This window comes from Castanea sativa, chromosome 11 (assembly GCF_040712315.1).
Source record: "Castanea sativa cultivar Marrone di Chiusa Pesio chromosome 11, ASM4071231v1".
NCBI lineage: Eukaryota > Viridiplantae > Streptophyta > Magnoliopsida > Fagales > Fagaceae > Castanea > Castanea sativa.
The window spans coordinates 62165101-62185765 of record NC_134023.1 but is presented as its reverse complement, the minus strand read 5'-3'; the positions used below and the strand labels follow the sequence as shown (position 1 = coordinate 62185765).

Below are 20665 nucleotides of genomic sequence, written 5' to 3'. Positions count from 1 at the left end.
CCCGCATTCCAGCAAATGGGGATTAGTAGGGAATGACTGGTCCTAACGAATGCACCCCTAGTTGGCTTCGGAGGGACAAGGGTTTATCCTTTGGGAGTCGTCACACTGTTTGTGACGGTCGGGGATTACCCACAGCAAGTAACCAAGGATGTAGCTTTCCTTATGGTCGATTGCTCTTCTACTTATAACGCCATCCTTGGACGGCCCACTCTCAATGCATGGAAGGCTATTACCTCGACCTACCATCTAATGGCCAAATTCCCCACCAAATATGGAGTTGGAGAGTTGCGTGGAAATCAGGTAGCTGCACAGGAATGCTACATCGCCATGATGGAAATGGATGATCACCTACAAGCAATGAACGTTGAGGAACAGTGAACAGTGGCAGAACCGGTGGAAGAGCTAAAAGAAGTACACCTGGATGATTCTAGGCCCGAACGGATCATAAGAATTGGCACCTTAGCCAGCGAAACAGTCTGACAAGCGCTAGCATTATTCCTCAAGGAAAACCAAGATGTTTTTGCATGGAGTCACGAGGACATGCCGGGGATAGACCCGTCGGTCATAGTTCACAGATTGAACGTGTCACCTTCTTTCTCCCCAGTCAGACAAAAGAAACGAGTGTTCACTCTTGAACCAGATCGAGCCATAGCGGAAGAAGTACAGAAGCTATAAGAAGTGGACTTCATACGCGAGGTGTACTACCCTAATTGGTTGGCAAATGTAGTAATGGTTAAAAAGGCAAATGGGAAGTGGAGAATGTGTGTTGACTTCACAGATCTGAATAGGGCCTACCCTAAGGATAGTTATCCACTCCCACGTATTGACGCCCTAGTAGACTCCACTGCACGACATGAACTCTTGAGCTTCATGGACGCCTTCTCCGGCTACAACTAAATTAAATTGGACAAAGTTGATCAGGAGAAGACCTTGTTCATAACAAGTCAAGGGCTTTTTTGCTACAATGTAATGCCTTTCGGGCTTAAAAATGTAGGAGCCACATATCAGAGATTGATGAACAAGATGTTCACACACTAAATCGGCAAAAACATGCAGGTTTACGTAGATGATATGTTGGTAAAAAGCGTATGGAAGTCCGAACACCCGAGGGACCTCCAAGAGACTTTCGATACTCTTCGGTCATATAAAATGAAGCTAAATTCAAGCAAATGCGCATTCGGAGTAACCACAGGAAAATTCTTGGGATTTATGGTATCCTAGAAGGGCATTGAAGTCAACCCAAAGAAGGTAAAGGCAATCATGGAACTATCTCCTCCAAGGACGGTAAAGGAAGTACAAAGCTTGACCGGCAAGATCGTAGCCTTGAATAGATTCGTATTAAGAGCGACGGACAAATGCCTCTCATTCTTCCGCACACTGAAGAGGTCATTTCAATGGATAGACGAGTGTCAGAAGGCATTTGAAGAGTTAAAGGTGTACCTCTCCACTCCGCTGTTGCTTAGCCCATCTATGCCGGGGGAAGAATTGTTCCTGTACCTTGTCGTCTCCTTAGCCATGGTTAGTGTAGCTCTTATTAAAGAAGAAGGAAAGGTACAAAAGCCCGTGTACTTTATAAGCCGAGCATTGAGAAGAGCAAAAGAGAGGTACCCTCAAATGGAAAAACTCACGTTTGCTCTGATGACCGTGGCTCGGAAGCTCAAACCATACTTTCAAGCGTATACCATAAATGTCTTGACAGATAAACCCTTACGGAGAGCAATGAGTAGTCCCAAAGCTGCTGGACGGATGGCGCTTTGGGCAATCGAGCTGAGTGAGTTCGATATCCGATACCAACCACGGGCAACAATGAAAGGACAGATATTGGCAGACTTCGTTGCTGAATTCACTATCGCAAAGGATCAGGGGGCAGAAGAGACTCCCATATGGAGAGTTCATACAGACAGATCTTCCAATAAGCATGCTGGAGGTGTTGGAATTGTACTCCACACCCTGGAAGGAGACAAGATCGAATGCATGATCCATATGGACCTCACTACTACTAACAACGAGGCGGAATACGAGGCCTTGGTAGCAGGACTAGACCTTGCGATAACTGCAGGAGCTAAGAGTGTGGTCGTCTACTCCGATTCTCAAATCATGGCCAGTCAGGTTAATGGGAGCTATGACTGCAAGAATGAAAGGATGAAAAGGTATCTTGAGGAAGTGAAGGGTCGAACGAATAACCTCCAATTCAAGATGATTCAAATCCCAAGGGAGGAGAACCAAGAAGCCAACCAACTTGCAAAGACAGCTTCGGCCGAACCCATGATCATCCCTAAACAGGTATTGTCCTTCGTCCAGCTCTCATCATTATTAGATGACATTAGCATGTAAGAGGTAAGCAATGAGTGTTGTTGGACGGCTCTAATAGTGGCGTATCTCAAGGAAGGCAAGCTACCCGACAACAAAGAGGACGCAAGGAAGTTAAAGGTTTAAACTGCCCAGTTTGTTTTGATTAAAGATGTCCTATACAAAAAAGGATTCTCCCGACCATATCTAAGATGCCTCGGCTGCGAAGAAGTGGACTACGTAATGAGAGAGGTCCATGAAGGAGTTTGTGAAAACCATTCTGGATCAAGGTCTTTAGAGCACAAGCTACTCCGAGTAGGATACTACTGGCCAACAATGCAGAAGGATGCCCACACATATGTTAGAGTTTGCGACAAGTGCCAACGATTTGGCAATTTCATAAGGTAGCCAACGGAAGAACTTACCCCTATGATGGCCCAATGGCCATTTGCACAATGGGGGTTAGACATCATGGGTTCGTTCCCGACAACGGTAAGGCAACTGAAGTTCTTGGTGGTTAGTATTGACTACTTCACCAAATGGGTGGAAGTAGAGGCTTTGGCCACTATCACGGAGAAAAACATCCTAGTTTTGTATGGAGAAGTATTATTTGCAGCTATGGAATTCCAAGGGTGCTCGTTTCGGACAACGGGAAACAATTCAACAACGACACATTCAGAGACTTTTGTTCCCAGCTTGGGATAAAGAATCACTACTCGTCACCCGCTCACCCTCAGGCCAACGGATAGGTTGAAGTCACAGACCGGTCCTTGCTTAAGATTATCAAGACCCAGCTCGAGGGGGCAAAGGGCCTATGGCCAGAAGAATTACCAAGTGTCTTATAGGCGTACAGGACAATGGTGAAAACACCAACAAGGGAAACACCATTTCGATTGGCATATGGCAACGAGGCTCTTGTACTAGCAGAGGTAGGGTTAACAAGCTATCGTGTGGAGAACTACGATAGAGCAAGAATGATAAAGCTTTGCGTTTACAACTCGACCTTGTGGATGAAGTCAGGGCTACAGCTGCACAGAGACTAGCGTGATACCAAGACCTGATGGCAAAGCATTACAACTCCACGGTTAGGCACAGGAATTTCCAGGTGGGAGATATAGTCTTAAGAAAGTACTCGGCGCTGCAAAGGATGCCTCCCAAGGGAAAGTGGGTCCTAACTGGGAGGGACCATACATGATCATCTCACGGCATAGGAAGGGAATGTACTACTTGGAGACACTAGATGGAAAAAAGCTGAATCACCCATGGAACACGGAACACCTGAAGAAATACTACCAGTAAGCGAAGGACAGAGACAACAGCATCATTTACCTTATTTCCAGTTTATCTTTTAATTTTTATTTCCTACCAACACTTTTAGAGCCAAATGGCGTTTTTCATTTTTATGAACAATGTTCTAGCAATCCATTATAATGAGGAGTTTATTCAGAGCATATGGAATATGTTTTGCTCAAAATCTACTAAGTCCACATAGTGGACGGATAATCCAATAAGGATAAAAATATACAAAGTCCACATAGTGGACGAATCATCCAAAAGGATGAAAAATATAGTCCACATAGTGGACAGATAATCCAATAAAGATAAAAATATACAAAGTCCATATAGTGGACGGATCATCCAAAAGGATGAAAAATATAGTCCACATAGTGGACGAATAATTAAAGAAGGATAGAAATATACAGTCCACATAATGGACGGATCATCCAAACGGATAAAAATATACTAAGTCCAAATAGCGAACGGATCATGCTCTCAAGGATGAATATGTGTCCAAAGTGGACGGATCATCCTCTCAAGGATGAAATGTATAAGTCAAATTGTGAGATGGACGGACCTCACAGGTAAAAGATGTCTTAATCGCATATAATTCACAATTGGACGGACTCCTGCGACATGATTAGATTATCTATTGTACGAGGAATAAATTAAAAAATGTACGACGGATAAATTTTGTCCTACAAGAGGAATTATGTCCACAAACAAATTACGACGGTTAAATTTTGTCCTTAACATTTAAAAAAAAAAAAAACACTACTACTGATGATGCTCGGGGGGAGTGCTTTCAAGTTTCTGGTTATCGTTTGGTTGATCTTGAGCAAGAGTCTGGTCTTCGTCCACAAGAGGAGCAGTGACAGCAAACACATTTTCTGTACTCTCTGAATGGACGGAGTGAGCTAGTGTCTGCCTTTGGCCGTTAATGGAGACATGGGACACGTCCAGATCAGGATATGAGGCCTTGACCTGACGAAGGGCATCATCAAATCCGTTAGCAAAAGAGCTCCCAAGCTCTGCTAAAAGAAGGTCGGAGTCACGATACTCCCGGATCGCCTCTTCTTTGGCATCGCGAAGCTGATTCCTAGCGTCCGTCACCTCCTTTTCTTTATCCTTCAGAATTTGTGTCAGCTACTCCGTCTACCTCTCTAGCTCTCCTCTGACCTGCTCCAAATAGGTGAGTTTTCTCTCCATATTGATCTTCCAGGCCTTCAGATCATGAAGCTCGTCCTCCATCAGCTTATTCTTCTTCCTAAGACGGTCCAAAGTTGTCTCATGATTCAGACAACGACCCATCAGCCCCTTCATCATCAACATGGCCTGAAAACAAAGTCAAAATAAATGTGATATAAATGACGGATAAGGAAGGACGGTTTCAAGGCCGAGGACGGGTTTAAAATACTTGAGCAATGGTAAAAAGGCCCGTCTCTCCCATCTCCTCTGTAGCGTGGTTACCAAGGTCCTCATAATCGTCAACAGTAATGATAGACGAGAGTTTTTCCAAGGCATATTCAGAATCTTCTCACAGGAGGATGGGTGGTTTCTCACCAGTAGGAGCTGGACCTTTCATCAAACCTTTACCTTTTCCATGCCCTATGGGAGTGACCGTTCTTTTGGTCTCGGCTTCCAGCGCTACGACGGGCTCAGGGGTGGTCTTCTGCTTCTTTTGTTGACGGTCCATCTTCTCCAGTTGCTTCCGTTTGGACGGAACGGATGAACCCGTCCCTTTAACTTGTTGACCGACCTCTTGTTTCTTCTTTGCTGCTTGCTGCTTGATGGAGGCTCTTCTTTTGGCAGCGTCCATTTCTGCAAAGAAAAAACGGATGTGCAACATTAGAAAAGAATGAGTAAAAAAAATTGAAAGCGTTAAATGACGGGCTTACATTTGCGAACTCTATTATCGTAACGACGGGCGGCTGAAGTTGGTTTGGGGCCTTCACAATACCAGTGGAGTGTGTCGAGGGTGACTAATTTTGCCTACGTCCTCTCTTCGAGCTTCGTCTTATTAAAAATCCTCTCCAAGAAGCTCCACTGCACCAAAGTAACTTGCGGACGGTCTCGATCTGCAAAAGAAGACGTTTAGAGTAACTTACAAAAAATAAAAGTAAGGTTTGAACACACGGGAACTAAAAGCAATTGCATACCTGACGGAGGCATTATGCCCCATGTTGTGTCGACAGGCATATATGTGTTATCTCCTGGACGACACATCCACTCGTCCCCTTCCATGAAAAAATACCTACTCTTCCAGTCCCTATTAGAGTCGGGTGTATCATGGACGAGCCTCAACAACGGGCTCCTAGCTACGAAACTATACATACCCTTTGACTTTATGATCTTAGTGGGACGGTAACAGTGAAAAAAATTCTTCCAACGTCAGCCTTCGTGCACCGTCTAACATGGCCCCGTACAAGATCTCCACGCCTATGAAAACCCTCCAGGCGTTTGGGGAGATTTGTGTGACGGATAAACCAAGATACTAAAGTAGTTGATGATGGAGAGAGCTTAGAGGAAATCTGAGCCCTGCCTTTAGCGTTTGCTCATAAATTCCAACACCGTCAACACCCCTGTAGTAACATTTCTCGGATTTATGGGGGAGACGGAGACGGACGTTGTCAGGAATTTGGTACTTGGCCCTAATTGTTTTGAAATGAGATTCTTTGACCGTGGACCTAAAATCATTGACCGTCCACAGGTGTAGCATGACGAACTCCCTAAGGCTATCAGGACCAATTACAGATTGAACAGGGGGATCGACGCCGTCTAGGCCATCACTTGAAGCCTCCTCTGAACTATCCGACTCTAAACCTTCGTCATCTAAGGAAGGAGAAATAGCGGACGGATTCCTTTCTTCACTTGAAGTGTCAGGGTCTTTTTGACCTGACAGGAATCCTTCATCGTAGCCCGCCCCGTCGCGGACAAACGAATGATTACTCGATGAACTAGAGATTACCTACATATGACGGTAAAACCTAAAACACTGACAGATCTACAGAAAGTGCGTGAAAAAAGAGAAAAACCTCAGAGAAGTACATACCAAATTGAGATCAAGCAATATAAGATGACGGAGAGATTAGCAAGACGGTACAAGTGTGCAAAGTAAATGACGATGGTGCTCCGATTGCAAAATTTCTATAAGAAGGTGAGAATGAAGAAAGAGAAGGCAAGCTTTTATAGAGCAAAAGGCACAGAATATGAAGGGACGCCTCGCTTAGGGAGAACAGCTAATCAATGAAGGCCGCGTGTCCTTTGTCATAAATAATCCTAGCCCGTCTGTCTCGATAGGTTTCCATGAGAAAGGAAGACTGCCACTTCATGAGTCCGTCTAGTTCGTAGCAACGGACTCAAGGAGTGAGGGGGTAACTGAAGAGGATAAAGTAGGAGATGGATCTCTCTTCGTGAAGCACGACGGTCCAGTATTGACATGTGGATGGTCGACGGGTCAATGCTACAAGGACACGTAGTGGACGGTTGTAACATTTGGTCTCCGTCGATATTGATTAGGCTTCATGGATTCCTAATCGGAATCAACTTGCATCTTGCGATAAGTTTGATATGCCTTTGCTTGATCTCCACACAAACGTGAATAAATGGAGTTCTTGCGTTACACGTTTGACCATAATCAAAAGACTCCTATAAGGAAAAGAACTCTATAAGGAATGCAGAATCGAAGAAGTGTTATCCTAAAAGGAAAGGGTTTCCTAGCCAAGGCATGGATGATAACCCTACACCAATATAAATACCCCAAAACCCTCGTAAATCAAGGTACGCATAATTAACTCGACTCTGGCACTTTAGGGTTGTGAAAAACTCTAACTTGACCTTCGGAGGGTTTTTGGCTGGTATCACACCGGTGCTCTTTGTTAGGTCTTCTCTTTTCGTTTTGCAGGTATTGTTTCAATTCAGAAGTGCGTGCAGCTTACTGGTGACTTTTTCGGCACCATCACCAGCAAAATGACAAAGAAACAAAAGAATGACGGTAGCCAACAGGAAATTTAACAATTAGTTTGTACTTATAAGCTAACAAAATTAAAGTAAAACAGCTAAATCAAAGTCTCATTTAGAAATGGCAAAAAATAGGGTGATCATTAGTATACATTGATAAATAGCATGTGGAACAGTTTAAAGAGGATGAACAAATGTATGTTTAAATACTGCAAAGGGAACGCACAAAGCTAGATATTACTGCCACTTGATTCGAGTATTAGCTAGTTACTCATGGCACCGCCTTGTGGAAGTGGGAGGTCGTGGTCGAGGGCAGTAAAGATGGCCTTGTGCTTGTTCTTTCTTGCACCAATGTCTTCAGTTGGAATTAGGAACACTAACATCGCCTCTAGTAAGAAACAAAAACTGGAGGTTCGACAGCAATTGAAGAGCCTTAACAAGCCTGCTCTTAAAACCATCAAGGTTATTAATCACTTCATATAACATGTTTGTGTTCTATATAGTATTTTTAACTTTGGTCTTAAAAGAATCATTCACTTTTGTGGGTTGTGGTGTCTCCATGACCCCAATGTTCAATAACAGTGTAATTTTATTACAACGCTGAGAATTTAGACTGATATCTATGCGTGTGTGATGAGAAAATGTATCTAATACAGAGCCCAAACGGAGATATAATTGATTGTGTAGATATCTACAACCAACCAGCTTTTGATCATCATTTGTTAAAAAATCACTCAATTAAGGTGACTGGTTTAATTAACTAAATTTCATTTGGTATCACGAATAATTTGATTCTTATTGTGTTGTGGTATGGGCCGGGTTTGCGTTGGTATCTATGCCGAATGCAATAGATGAGACCCAGTTCTCATCCAGAAGGGCTTTCATTCGATGAGAGCAACAACGTCTCTTCAAACTCCAAGTCTGAAATTACTCAACCATGGCACTTGAGTGGAAGCTGCCCAGAAGGAACCATTCCCATAAGAAGAACTAATGAAAAAGATTTATTAAAGGCAAATTATGGTAGGAAAAAACACAATACCGTCCCTAATGTTATTGATACACCAAGTCTCCATGAGGTACAACTAAATTTTTAACCAATATTATTGATTGAATTTAGCTTATTGGTATCTACTATAACGAAGGACTCAAATGAACATTCACAACCTTTATTTTTATGGTTGAGTTTCTAGTATGCAACGCATAGAGAGGAAGGAGAAAGGTATTATGGGATGAATGCAGAAATAAACGTGTGGAATCCCCAAGTCCAGGAACAAGCAGAGTTCAGCATGGTGCAATTCTGGGTGGAAGGTGTTGATAATAATGGTGTATTCCTTGATTCAATCGAAGCTGGTGCAATGGTATATATAATTTCATCTATCACCTTTTCCTTTAGGCGCATGCAGAACATTGAATTATTAATAATTTCTAATTTTTACAAAATTATTCGTATGGAGAAACAGGTCTACTATGATCTATATAAAGATTTCGAGACTAGACTCTTCACGTATTGGACTGTACGTGTTTTAATATTTGACTTCCCTGCCAGCACTAGCCATGTTTATATTGTCTCTTTTTTGAAAAGTTTTATTTTTATCTTTATTCTTATTATTTTTTTTTTTTTTTTAAACCATGGCTGCAGAGTGATGGATATCAAAACACAGGCTGCTACAATATGGTGTGCCCTGGCTTTGTTCAAATCAACACCCGGTTGGCGCTTGGGGCAAGCTTCATACCTTATTCCGAATATGGTGGTGTCCAAAAGTCAATCAACTACTTTGTCTATAAGGTAGAACTATATTTCAATTTAATTGATTTATCAAATACTTCTAATTTGGATACACATATAATCATATCATATGTAATTTCTTTTTTCTCTTGAAAAAATTCATCGTAACAAATGTTACAGATATGTTTGAAATTCTTCTAGTTTTAGTTGTAACAGTGTATGTTTCAATATTTTTTGTATACACAATTTATTTTTACCTAACTTATTTTTTAAGACAGTGAATTTAAGTGTTTTGCACAAAAAGCTTCATTTTTTTCCTCTTTCATTAGTCTTTATACCTTCATTTATCTTTCAAAATATAACAAACTGATTTGCATGGCATGTACAATGAGGTAGGACAATGTAGATGGAAATTGGTGGCTGCATCTAAATAATATGTATCTAATAGGATATTGGCCATCCGCCCTATTCTCGGTCCTGTCTAATAGCGCTTCATCGGTTACATGGGGAGGAGAGGTGGCAAACTTAAACATTGGTGGGCAGCACACCACAACACAAGTGGGTAGTGGCCATTTCGCTGAAGAAGGGCCCAGCAGGGCTAGTTACTTCCAAAATCTCAAAGTTATGGATGCTGAACAATTTCTCAGGGGACCCAGGGACAATCATAGAATTGTTACGTATCCCGATTGCTATAATTTCTTAAAAGGGGATGACTTCTTTTATTATGGTGGTCCGGGTAGAAGCCTTCTTTGTCCATGATCATTTAAATTATTGTTCAAAATTAAGGAGAAAGAGGGAAAAATAAGAAAAGGAGAATTATTTTCTTCTTCTCTTCATGTCACACAAAATGTACCTACAAGCCATATGTGATTTGAAACTCTCTAATTTATTAATGAAAATAAAGAGTTATTCTATGGGTAGTAAAATTTTGACATTATGTAATTTAATATAGTGGAAGTTAAGATTGCATGGTATAGTATATATACACATGCTTTTCTCCATTCCAAACCAAGAAATCTCATCCTCTTCTCTATTTATTCTATCTTCATTGGTGTGCTTTGAGAGTCTCTCTTCCATTATTTGTGGTGTATCAGTGTTTGGGAATGTGATTATGTAAAGGTCCACCAACTTTAAAAACATGGTATCAGAGCTAGTAGATTCATGGTGAGAATTCCATATTCCAACTAGATGGTATCATTTTAATTTTATGGGGTTACCAGTTTGTTTTTTTGATAATTGAAATATTTGAATGAAGGTGTTACTTGAATCCCAACATGTATGGTTGATAGTGGTAACATGACCAAAAGAATGTTAAAGAGCTTGAGAATGTCCAAAGAAGTTTGGGATGAACCTGCTTATGCAGTCTATTTGTCCAATTATTGTCTGACATAATGATTGTATGTGGAAGAACCCCACATAGCAAGCCTAAAGCTAAAAGAAGAAAAATATCATTTTTTCCCTCTATATAATGAAGATCAGCATATGAATGAAGTTCTAGAAGAGCTTCCACTCCACCTTCATCATTGGTATCTCTTATTTATGAAAGTTCATCCTTAGGAGTCTTTCTAGTTTTCAAGGATATCTATGAGTCAATGGAGAATATAGATAACATCTCTCTCTCTCTCTCTCTCTCTCTTTATATATATATATATATATATATATATATATATATATATATATATATATATATGAATATATAATCAGTTGTGGAAGATTTAAAATGGATTAGTGCTAAAGGTTACTCGATGTTTTTTATTTTATTTTATTTTTTTTGAGCATAAACTCGATGTTTATTTGAACCTTCACTTTAGTCTTTCTATTTTCAAAATTCATTGTTATAATAAATTATGTTGGAATTTTCATGTGTGAGTAGTGTTGTTAGTTGGATAAAGGGTACTCTGTTGGTGATAGTTGTTGATACTTTATCTTGTTTGACCTCGATTAGCATGTCAAAATATCGATTTAGCCATTAAAAAGTGAAAACAATGCTTTCAAAAAAAATAAGAAAATGAATTATTACATGGAAAAAGATTTCCTATTCCAATTGAGCTTGGGATTAATCATTATAATGATTCAAGAGTTCAAAATCTCAAACTTGCAATTTTTTGCTAAGTTTGACCAATGTTGACTAAATCTAACGTGATTAGTCAAAAAGTGGACCTTTTGATCCAACCATCCAATTGACATAAATTTGTTACCATCTTAAAGATCATTAAATTACCTTCAAAACGATAGCTCATGGGCCATAATCAGAGTTAAAATGGATAAAATATCAAGAATACACCAAAACTCTAATTAAAAGTATTATTTTTCATGTAAGAGGCATGATTTTAAGACTGGACCGGCCCATATGGTTTGAATTGGTTAATGGGGAACCTCTCACAAATATAGTTTTTCAACCCTAACAACCATTCTATAATAAAAAAAAAGCAAGAAACCATTTGAACCATTGTCAAACCACCCAGGATTGAAAACCGTGGACAGTTCTCACGGTTCGGGTTAGCCCTTTAGAAAAACAAAAGGTGTTTACAAGCTCAGCAACTTATCACCATTTTCTTACCTTCAACCCTACCAAACGTTGAGATGAATGCTTTTGCAATATTTTTAGACAAAAAAGAATAGAAGAAGAAAGGAGCAAGGTGATGATGCAATGCTTGGGGCAAGACTTTTTGGAAAAAACAAGAAGAAGAACATTTTGATTCTTTTTATGAGTGGGACAGAGAAGAAGGGAGAAGAAGAGATTTGTGAAGAAGAGAGAGAGAGAGGTGAGAACATCTGATTATTTGAACGTGTAGTTGTGTAGGCATTCGAAAAGTAAAAAAATTTGAATGTGTGGATGAGAGAAATTCAAGATAAAAGTAAATAATAAATAAGAAAGAGATAAAGATGAGAGAATTAAAAAAGTGGTGGAGCTTGAGATAAATCAATCAATCAAATGGTGGAGAAGGAAAATAAATAGAAGGAAAAAGAAAAAGAAATAAGAAGAAACGTATAGGAGTTGAGTAATTTGAGAAGTATAAATAATTTAAAACTTCTTTTTACCAACTACTTACCCCACCCACATATCACATTAGCTTCAGTAGTTCTCACTTATTGATTTTTTTTTTTTAATAATAAAATGGGCTGAGTGAGTCATATTGGACATGTATGAACTTATAGCTTGCATTTGTTAAAATTCATGACAACATATATGATTTTTTTTTTTTATCAAATATGTGTGTGTGTGTATATATATATATATATATATATATATATATATATATATATATATATATATATATATATGTTGATACCTTGTGGCAATCGACCACCACATACAGTGATGTTGTGCGCCCTCTATCCCTGGAGGGGGAGGCTTGTGCTAGACACGAGTGTTGTCATAGACACTGCATTTTGTACATCTTACGACTCAGGCTCTTATCCCCCAAAGATGGTGAAATTCTAAAGCTCAAGGTTGGTTTAGGGCCCGATCAGATTATAAATTGACTTAAGGAAGGTTTTAATGAAAAATATAACTCTTTTATGAATAAAATAAAATTATTTTTGAAAAATAAAGGCCAAAGAAACCCTAGGGCTGCATATGCATACATGCGTATACATATGTAGGCTTGATGTATGCGAACGCATACACAGACCCTGCGTACGCAGTTTGGGTTTTAGAAGCTATAAAAAACTAATCGCTAACCTGTGCAATGCATGAGATTCATTAGAAAGGGAAAATGTCTGAAGATTCACTAATTAAATAATACAACTAAATGGAGAAGACCCAAGCATAACATAAAATCTTTACTAATTCAAATATTAAACATTGTCAAACTTAGTACACAATGTGCTTGTGCCCAATAAAAAATTATAAACACAATAAGGGATAAAGAAATCCTGTATATCAGCTCCATAAAAATACAAACATGCCGATAAGATTAATACCACTACCATAGGTCCATTGAAAATGAAATTATTTTCATAGTTACATATATAGTGTGTGTTTGAATACCGCTTATTTTGCTGAAAACTAAAAATAATAAAAAAATCATTTTTCGGTTATTGTTCACTTTTAAAATTACTGTTCATATGCCTGATTGCACTGTTTATGTTCCATGAACAGTGCAAAAGGTGTTGAGTTGGAAAAAAAAAAAAAAACTGAAACGCAAGCGCAATAAACCCAGCCTGGATCCAAATAGAGCCATATTGTGAATAAAAAAAATAAACAAATTGCAATAATGATCGCCGCCTTGTTTTCATAATAAATAAATAGAATATAGTTACCAATGTCAAATTTTTTTGCTATGACTCAAAAAGAGTAAAAACATAATGCAACACACTGCATTATATAGGAGAGTACATCATATATGTATTCAACATAAAACATTGAGTTCTATAAATTGTTATTAATCTGTATTTCAAATCTCTTGTTAAATAAACTAAAGACGCAACCATTTAGTCCATCAACACATTTGGCAGCTATGTAAATGCAATAACAAAACTCAAAACAATAGAAGAGACATCCTAGGGTAGTGTCCTACACAGCCTTATTAAGTGCATCCCTTTTCTGAGGATCCAAATGTCCCTTATAGTGAAATAATTGGCAAATGGCCACTAATGTCTTTGCATTTTAATCAACCTCAAAGCCTGCATAAAATTAAAGAATAATTAGTGTAATAATTTTTTATAAATTATATCTTCAAGTGATAATCTGCCAACCACATCCATCTAAATCCACATATCCACCTAATTTCACAATCTAAGCAATAATTACATCAAAAGCTAAGTGTCCTGTATTAGATTGTTAGAGCTATTTATGTCAAATCAATTTCCATTCTCAAATAAAAGACAATGCATTGTTTAATTCCTAGTTTTATAATATTGAAATCAAGTTAGAGCATATACATAGCATTTTGTATGCAAACTTCAACCAAATCACAACGAAATAACTAGGGTTATAAGACAAACCAATTTTTGCAACTCCTTTCATTTAGTTATTTCTTATCTATTCATTTAGTAGTTCAACTATTTCAAAGCAACAACTTGAAGAACTTGCTTTTCCCATTTCTCAAATACACAATGGAAGGCCTTGCTCTCTTTTTTTTTTTTTTTTCTACATTGGATGGTGACTACCCTTGAATATGATGTCTGCTTCAAAAGTAACCATTAAGAGACGTGAGAACTTAACAGTACTTCAGCAATCATCAATTTGCATATTTTAAATAAGTATCATGCAACATAAACTTACCATGACACATAATGTTCACAAATCATTGTTAAGAAAAATCTAATGCACCTACTTTCATAAGAAACTTACCATGATACATACAATTCTTTTAGGCAACCAATCATGGGTAGGGGGCCATGCAAGCAATTCCTTCTGCCAAGGAATTTAGTACATTCTAAGAAACAAAAATGTTATATCCCTCATAACTAAAAAGCAATGCTCTACCAACTGGAACTCATAAGAATTAAAGAATTCACAAAGTTGTAAAGCAATCTCTTGAAAAACTAATAAACAAACAAACAAAGAGGATAAATTGAAGATAAAAGGGAAATATGAAAAGAGAAAACATACAGATACAGTATTTAAAATTTTAAAATAAGAATAGAGAAAGCAAATATTTGACCTCACATCACATGGAGAGAGAGAGAGAGTAAGAAAGCTTTTACGAATTTGAATCAAAAGAGGATGTCCACGGCATCTTGATTTTGCTCCTTCAATCCCAATTCTACAAAGCTCACAAAAAACCAATAGGAAATCGATTTTCAATTGAATTGAAGGTGAAACAAAGAGAAAGCAAATCTCTCTATTTACTTTTTATCACTTAACATCATTAGGAGTGGAGACAAAGGAGAAGGTGCACTAAAGAGGCCGGAGAGAGAAATGAATGAGAAGCTATGGTTTTCCTTTTTTTCTTTTTTTGATAGGAAGGGGCTATGGTTTTTGATTTGGGGATATCCTGCATATTAGTGTTATCATGGGAAATTTTAGTACTGCTCCAAAATCAGTTTTAGTAAACCATCAGTACTGATTTTTTTTAACCAAAAAAGGCCAAGAATTGTTGAAATAAACAGAGTATCTATAGGAAGATTTATAAACAGTAAACAGATGCAGGATATGACTAATCTAATCCTGAACAAAAATTAAAGCATGATGGCATTAAAATTAGATAAGTTTGACCTGTATAAAGAGAACATGAATCTTCACATTCCCAACCATGTCTCTTGTGCTAAGATACCATAGATATTGCTTTTTCAAAATCACGATCAGACTTTGCCAATAAAGCCTTCTCCATGTCAAACCCTTTTGCTTTGCCTTGAAATAGTTCCTAGAAGTTAAGTAGACATTAAACATAAGTTATTCCCAATTAAAAAAATAAGCATAAGTTATTATACTTAAATGGCAGCCAACACAATTCAAAGCATACCACATCAATGAATATGTTTGTTCAACATTAAAACAATGCTAGAATGGAGGGGCATAAAGCATTTGAACCAAAATAGAAAGAAGATTGAAAGCAATCACCAACCTTATTAGATCTTAGAATATCTATTAGTCCACCAGTGAGCTTTTGATCAATGGCCATGTGATAAGGAGAGGACCTTATAGCCTCCTCTAAGTCAAATGGATTGTCTATGCACGTGGCAGCTGCAAGCGGTGTATTCTCTCCAGCTTCTGCCAAGTACTTTGTCAATATGTTTGAACCATATTCCCAGCCAACGGCCATCAATGTAATCCATGGCCTTGCCTTATTGATGAACTGTATAGCTGTGGAGATATCATCGCTGTCAGCATCTGAAAACAACCTACAGAAAATAGGATAGTAAAGAACCTCCTACTATCAACACATTCAAAAGAAAGCTGTAATAGACAATTCTCCTGCCCATGAACCTGAGCATGAGATTGATTAGAATTTACCATGAAAACAACTACTTTGAAGTAAAAGCGGCAAGGTTTCCTCCCTTGCCCACACCACAAAATTAATATATATATATATATATATATATATATATTAAAAAAATGGCCTGTCCTAATTCACCCCACACATCTGGAATGCGATCCCTTATTCCTTGATATTGTGCAATGAAAAACCATGTAAAGTATTTGTCCATTTTCACCACCCTTTCTTCTACCAAAGTTCCAAACTTGTCCTGTAAATTCATCTACTCAGCTGCCCTGTTTTCAATGGATATAATGGTGGTTAGGATGTTGATCAGTGTTCCACGGTAGAAATAAATGTTTTTGTTTAAGATGTTTGCCTTAGAACTCATTGCTAGACCCTTTCTTTGGTCGATATTGGTCATATCATGGTGCAATTTGTATTATGCTAATATTGAGCCTGCTATGAGTAGTAATTAATTTGTTATCCAAAATATCTATTCATTTCTTTATTTTTACTATTATTATTCTAGAAAGTATGCTTCAAACATGGATGGAATTTTTGAAGAAAAATAGCCTTTTACCTTGCACAGCCTTAGGGTGTTATCTTTAGAAGCAGCAGCCACAATGATACCTTCAACGCCTGTATATAGAAAACAACTTTAACATTGATAGTGTAAAGAAGTAGAGTCACTGAAACATTTACCATTTGAAAGAAATAAATATTGGCAAACAAAGAATAGATGAAAAAAATATCTTCAGAAACTAAGTAGGATTAAAAACTATGAAGCACGGGTGCGGGTGCGGGTACGGGTACGGGTGCGAGTACGGGTGTGGGACTCGGCAATTTTTGAAAAAGGTGGGTGCGGGTGCGGCGGGACTCGGCAATTAAAAAATTATTAAAAATATTTTTATTTATATTTTCTATATATTTTTACTATTAAAATATTCTTGAAAAACATATTACTAATTTACTATGCCTTGATTCACAAAACAAAGAAAGAAAAAAGCAAGAAACACAAAACACAACACAAAACCAAAAAGAAAACACAAAAGAAGCAACAAATACTCAAAATAAAATTAAGAAATGATAGATTTAGGGTTTTTGGGTCTCATTTAGAGCCGATTTCGGCTGTTGCAGCCTGAATCGAGGCCTGTTTCGGCCGTTTCGGGCCTGTTTCGGCCGTCTCGGTCGCCAGCCGATACGGCCCGATACAGCCGAAACAGGCCCGATTCTGGCCGAATCGGCCCGAATCTGCTTAAATCGGCACCGCGTCAGCACGATTCAAGCCGCGTCGGCGCGAGTCGACTGGAAAAAAAAGGAAAACACGTGGCCGACGCGGCCCGACGCGGCACCGATGCCCGAGCAGCGGCGTCCCTCGCGCATCACCGCGTCGCGCCGCGTCGGACGCGGGTGCGGCACCTCCGGCGCCGCGTCCGTGCTTCCTAGATTAAAAAATGAAAATTATTACTAAATTGCTTCAGACATACAAAGTTCTTAGACAATTTAAGCCATATAGGTCCCTAGTTCATGTGAAACAGTTATTTTTGGCATTTTTGGGAAGTAACAATGGGGAAAGAAATACCCTTTCTTTATCTCAGATTTAGGCTTCTTATAAACTTCCTTTTCCCCTTTTTCTAACAAAGACAGCACCACCTTAACAAAAACAGTTCCCATGAATCAAAATTCTTAAGCAAATATATATATCCCCATAAGCAGAGCACTCAACAACAGGAGTATAGGACTGCTATATTGATAGGAAATATTTTCCTCAAAGTTAAAACTTATCTGTAAAAATTCAGTGAACACTTCACATTGAAGTTAAGATTCAAAATAACTTTCAGCAAGGATGGAAAGTTTTCTATTAGATTTTTTACCTTGTACTTCCTAAGTGATGGAAAGTTTGGTTTAGGCATTTTTAAAAACACTTTGGGGAGCAAATAACACAGTCACCAACCAAAATCTTCAACTGGTAGTACAACTTTAAACAAAATACAAATGTATAAATAGTTACTAAGTATTTAACATCTAACCACTGTAATATATCACACACACACAATGAAGTATACAAAAATTTCCAATACCAAGAGCAATATAAACAAAGAGAAAGTAAGAAAAACACTGAAAGGACACTCACAATGTGGTTCATATGGGCAAGAGAGATGCAAAGGAAGTCTTGCTGTATTGCCTGCTAGGGACAATGACCAATATTGAAAGCCAAATTGAGAATATGCAAACTTATGCAGGTTTTGCAGCCTGCGATTGACAGATCCTTCACCAGTAACTTTGTTTTATATTCATCACACTCTCAACTTTGAGACTCAATCGAGGAGAACAAACCACCATCTGAAAAATACACATAATTTAGTAAATTGACACAAAATCAAAATAGAAAGGAAGGAAAAATCCACAATAAATAGAGGCCCAAGAAGGACAGTAAATAAATAAAACTTACTAAAATTAACAACAATTTATAGCATAATAACATATTACCAGTAAATTTTATTTATTTCAATCAACCTAAAAAAGATGGAGAGGATGAGAGAGAGTTGAAGAAGAAGCAAATATCTTCAATTTTGCACAGGTTCAATCTTAATCAAAACCAATTATCCAAATACCTAAATTAAAGAAAATCAAAACAAAACAAATCCAAATACCTAAATCTAAGATAACAAAAATTAAAATACCTGCATTGGTAACGGCTTTGGCAGTATATGATGGTGGTAGGAGGCTGACACTTTTTGCCACTGAAAGAGTGAGAGAGTGCCCATGGGCTATGGTGGTTTTGAGAATTGAGTGAGGAAGAGAGAACGACAAAGAAGAAGAAAGGGCATAAAACCTAAAATAAAAAAGAAAAAGAAAAAGAAAATAGTCACATATCTCTGTTTCTTTCTCCATGTCTTCATAGCCTCTCTCTCAATTTCATCGCCTCTCTATCTCTGCCTCTCTATTTCTTTGTCTCTCTTTTCTCTCGCTTTCTCTTTCTCGTTTCTCCATGCAGTATTTTTTTTAAGCAGTTATACCAAGAGACTCCAAATAGTATTTTAATGGAGCGAAAAATTATAATTTATCAACCAAACAATGTAATGTATCATTTTTTTAACTTAAATGTGTCTAAATTTTAAATCGCCACTTTTCCTACATGGCAGCATCTCCTTAATTGTAGGAATCAACTTTCTCTTAGCTTCTGCTATTATATATAGTATATGACAAGTTTTCTACATTAAAGCTAAGGTTTGGAATGAATCCCACATCGTCGAGGAGTCGTTTCCAAACCCCCATTTTTTAACTATATAAAGTATTACATGGTATATTTCAAAAACACATAGAAAATCCTAAGGGAAAATACAAGATTCACTAGAAATAGTGAATCAAAGAGTCAGTTTTTCACTAAACATCCTCAAGCCAATATTTTCTGATTGGGGGCCTTTTTTGGCCTTGATCTTTGAGTTTTAAAATTACTAATCACTATTATATTTGATTGTGAATAGATTGACTGAAGGGAATGGTCAAAATTAAGTTTGAAAAGCTTCTTGTTTGAGTTATTGAGTTCTAACCCTTTTCTTTTTCATTTCCTTGTTTTAATTCTGTTTTCTTTTTGTTTTCTTGCCTTGTTTGTGTTTTAATGTGTTTAAGTAGCCTAGAGTTTAGTAGCTCTCTATTTTAAAGCATGTTAGGTTGTTAGTTTCTTTAGTTTTTGTTTTTGCACTGTTTTTCTATGTTTCTATTTCTAGGTTAGGGTTCTAGGGCGTGTCTACGTGTGCATGCTTCTTACAAAAGTATGCAGGCTCGAAGTATGTGTAAGCATTCAACTAGGCTACGTACACAAGCCTATGTTTGTACACGCATACTCGTGCCTAGAAACCCAAATTTGAGTTTTTCTGCTTTTGTTTATTTATTTTTTTCACATAATATGCCTTTGTTTTGACCTTCTCTTATGTTTTAAGTCCCTGTTTCTCTGCTTGATTTTTTTTTTTTACCTTTAACATGCTAGATTAGGGTTTCTTTCTATTACTTGCTATGATATACTATGAACATGCATTAATATAATCATGCATTGATGCATAGGTGCTATGATGCAGTAAGGTAAGTGAGATAAGACATGCATTCATATGAACATGAATTTTGGATGTTGAACACAAAAAATATTTTGTTTGATGCTTAGATACTATGCTTAGATGTTTGGGCTATATTTGATATCAATACCTTGCTGCAATGTCCATGTTTCTGACCTTGTGATATCTTGTTTGTTTGCTGCCTTGGATAAGCTGATATGATATGCATGATAGATGTATGTTAGGTTTGATATGCATTGCCATGATAGGTATATATTAGGGTTTTGGGATGATTGAAGCTATGTTGATTGTTAGATGTATGCTAATGTGCGTGTGAGTATAGAATTCAATGTTGAATATGCCTTTAATGAGATTAAGATGTAAGACACAATAAGTGGAAGCCGACACACAAGTCTAGCGGTTTTGGGTGCCTAACACATTCCTAAAATCATACCTAAACTCCAAACCCAGACTCTAGTAGTAAGATCAGT

The 20665-nt window shown here is 37.7% G+C and overlaps 2 protein-coding genes and 2 long non-coding RNA genes across 4 annotated transcripts; 2 read left to right on the top strand and 2 right to left on the bottom strand.

The window, feature by feature from the left end:
• Nucleotides 1–1260: 1260 nt before the first annotated feature.
• Nucleotides 1261–3588, top strand: LOC142616883 (uncharacterized). Its single transcript, XM_075789640.1, has 2 exons — nucleotides 1261–2109; nucleotides 3379–3588. Exons 1-2 carry the CDS (start codon nucleotides 1261–1263, stop codon nucleotides 3586–3588), a joined length of 1059 nt encoding a protein of 352 aa, XP_075645755.1.
• Nucleotides 3589–7848: 4260 nt separating this feature from the next.
• On the top strand, nucleotides 7849–10012 carry LOC142616882 (protein neprosin-like). The gene is made up of 7 exons (XM_075789639.1): nucleotides 7849–7989; nucleotides 8184–8270; nucleotides 8379–8603; nucleotides 8718–8879; nucleotides 8982–9041; nucleotides 9167–9313; nucleotides 9650–10012. Exons 1-7 carry the CDS (start codon nucleotides 7849–7851, stop codon nucleotides 10010–10012), a joined length of 1185 nt encoding a protein of 394 aa, XP_075645754.1.
• Nucleotides 10013–14551: 4539 nt separating this feature from the next.
• Nucleotides 14552–16151, bottom strand: LOC142614733 (uncharacterized). Its single transcript, XR_012840530.1, has 4 exons — nucleotides 15769–16151; nucleotides 15420–15567; nucleotides 14866–14967; nucleotides 14552–14615 (listed from the first exon to the last, which is right to left on the bottom strand). It is a non-coding gene; the product is annotated as an uncharacterized LOC142614733 (long non-coding RNA).
• A 136-nt stretch (nucleotides 16152–16287) lies between these two features.
• LOC142615357 (uncharacterized) lies at nucleotides 16288–19090 on the bottom strand. Its single transcript, XR_012840725.1, has 4 exons — nucleotides 18807–19090; nucleotides 18257–18431; nucleotides 16703–16761; nucleotides 16288–16415 (listed from the first exon to the last, which is right to left on the bottom strand). It is a non-coding gene; the product is annotated as an uncharacterized LOC142615357 (long non-coding RNA).
• Between the last annotated feature and the right edge of the window lie 1575 nt (nucleotides 19091–20665).

Coding starts and splice junctions, on each gene's coding strand:
- LOC142616883 (XM_075789640.1), top strand. CDS start 1,261: ATGGAACTATCTCCTCCAAGGACGGTAAAGGAAGTACAAAGCTTGACC. Junction 2,110..3,378: donor CTCAAATCATGGCCAGTCAG/GTTAATGGGAGC, acceptor CTCCACGGTTAG/GCACAGGAATTTCCAGGTGG.
- LOC142616882 (XM_075789639.1), top strand. CDS start 7,849: ATGGCCTTGTGCTTGTTCTTTCTTGCACCAATGTCTTCAGTTGGAATT. Junction 8,880..8,981: donor TTGATTCAATCGAAGCTGGT/GCAATGGTATAT, acceptor ATTCGTATGGAG/AAACAGGTCTACTATGATCT. Junction 9,042..9,166: donor GACTCTTCACGTATTGGACT/GTACGTGTTTTA, acceptor CCATGGCTGCAG/AGTGATGGATATCAAAACAC.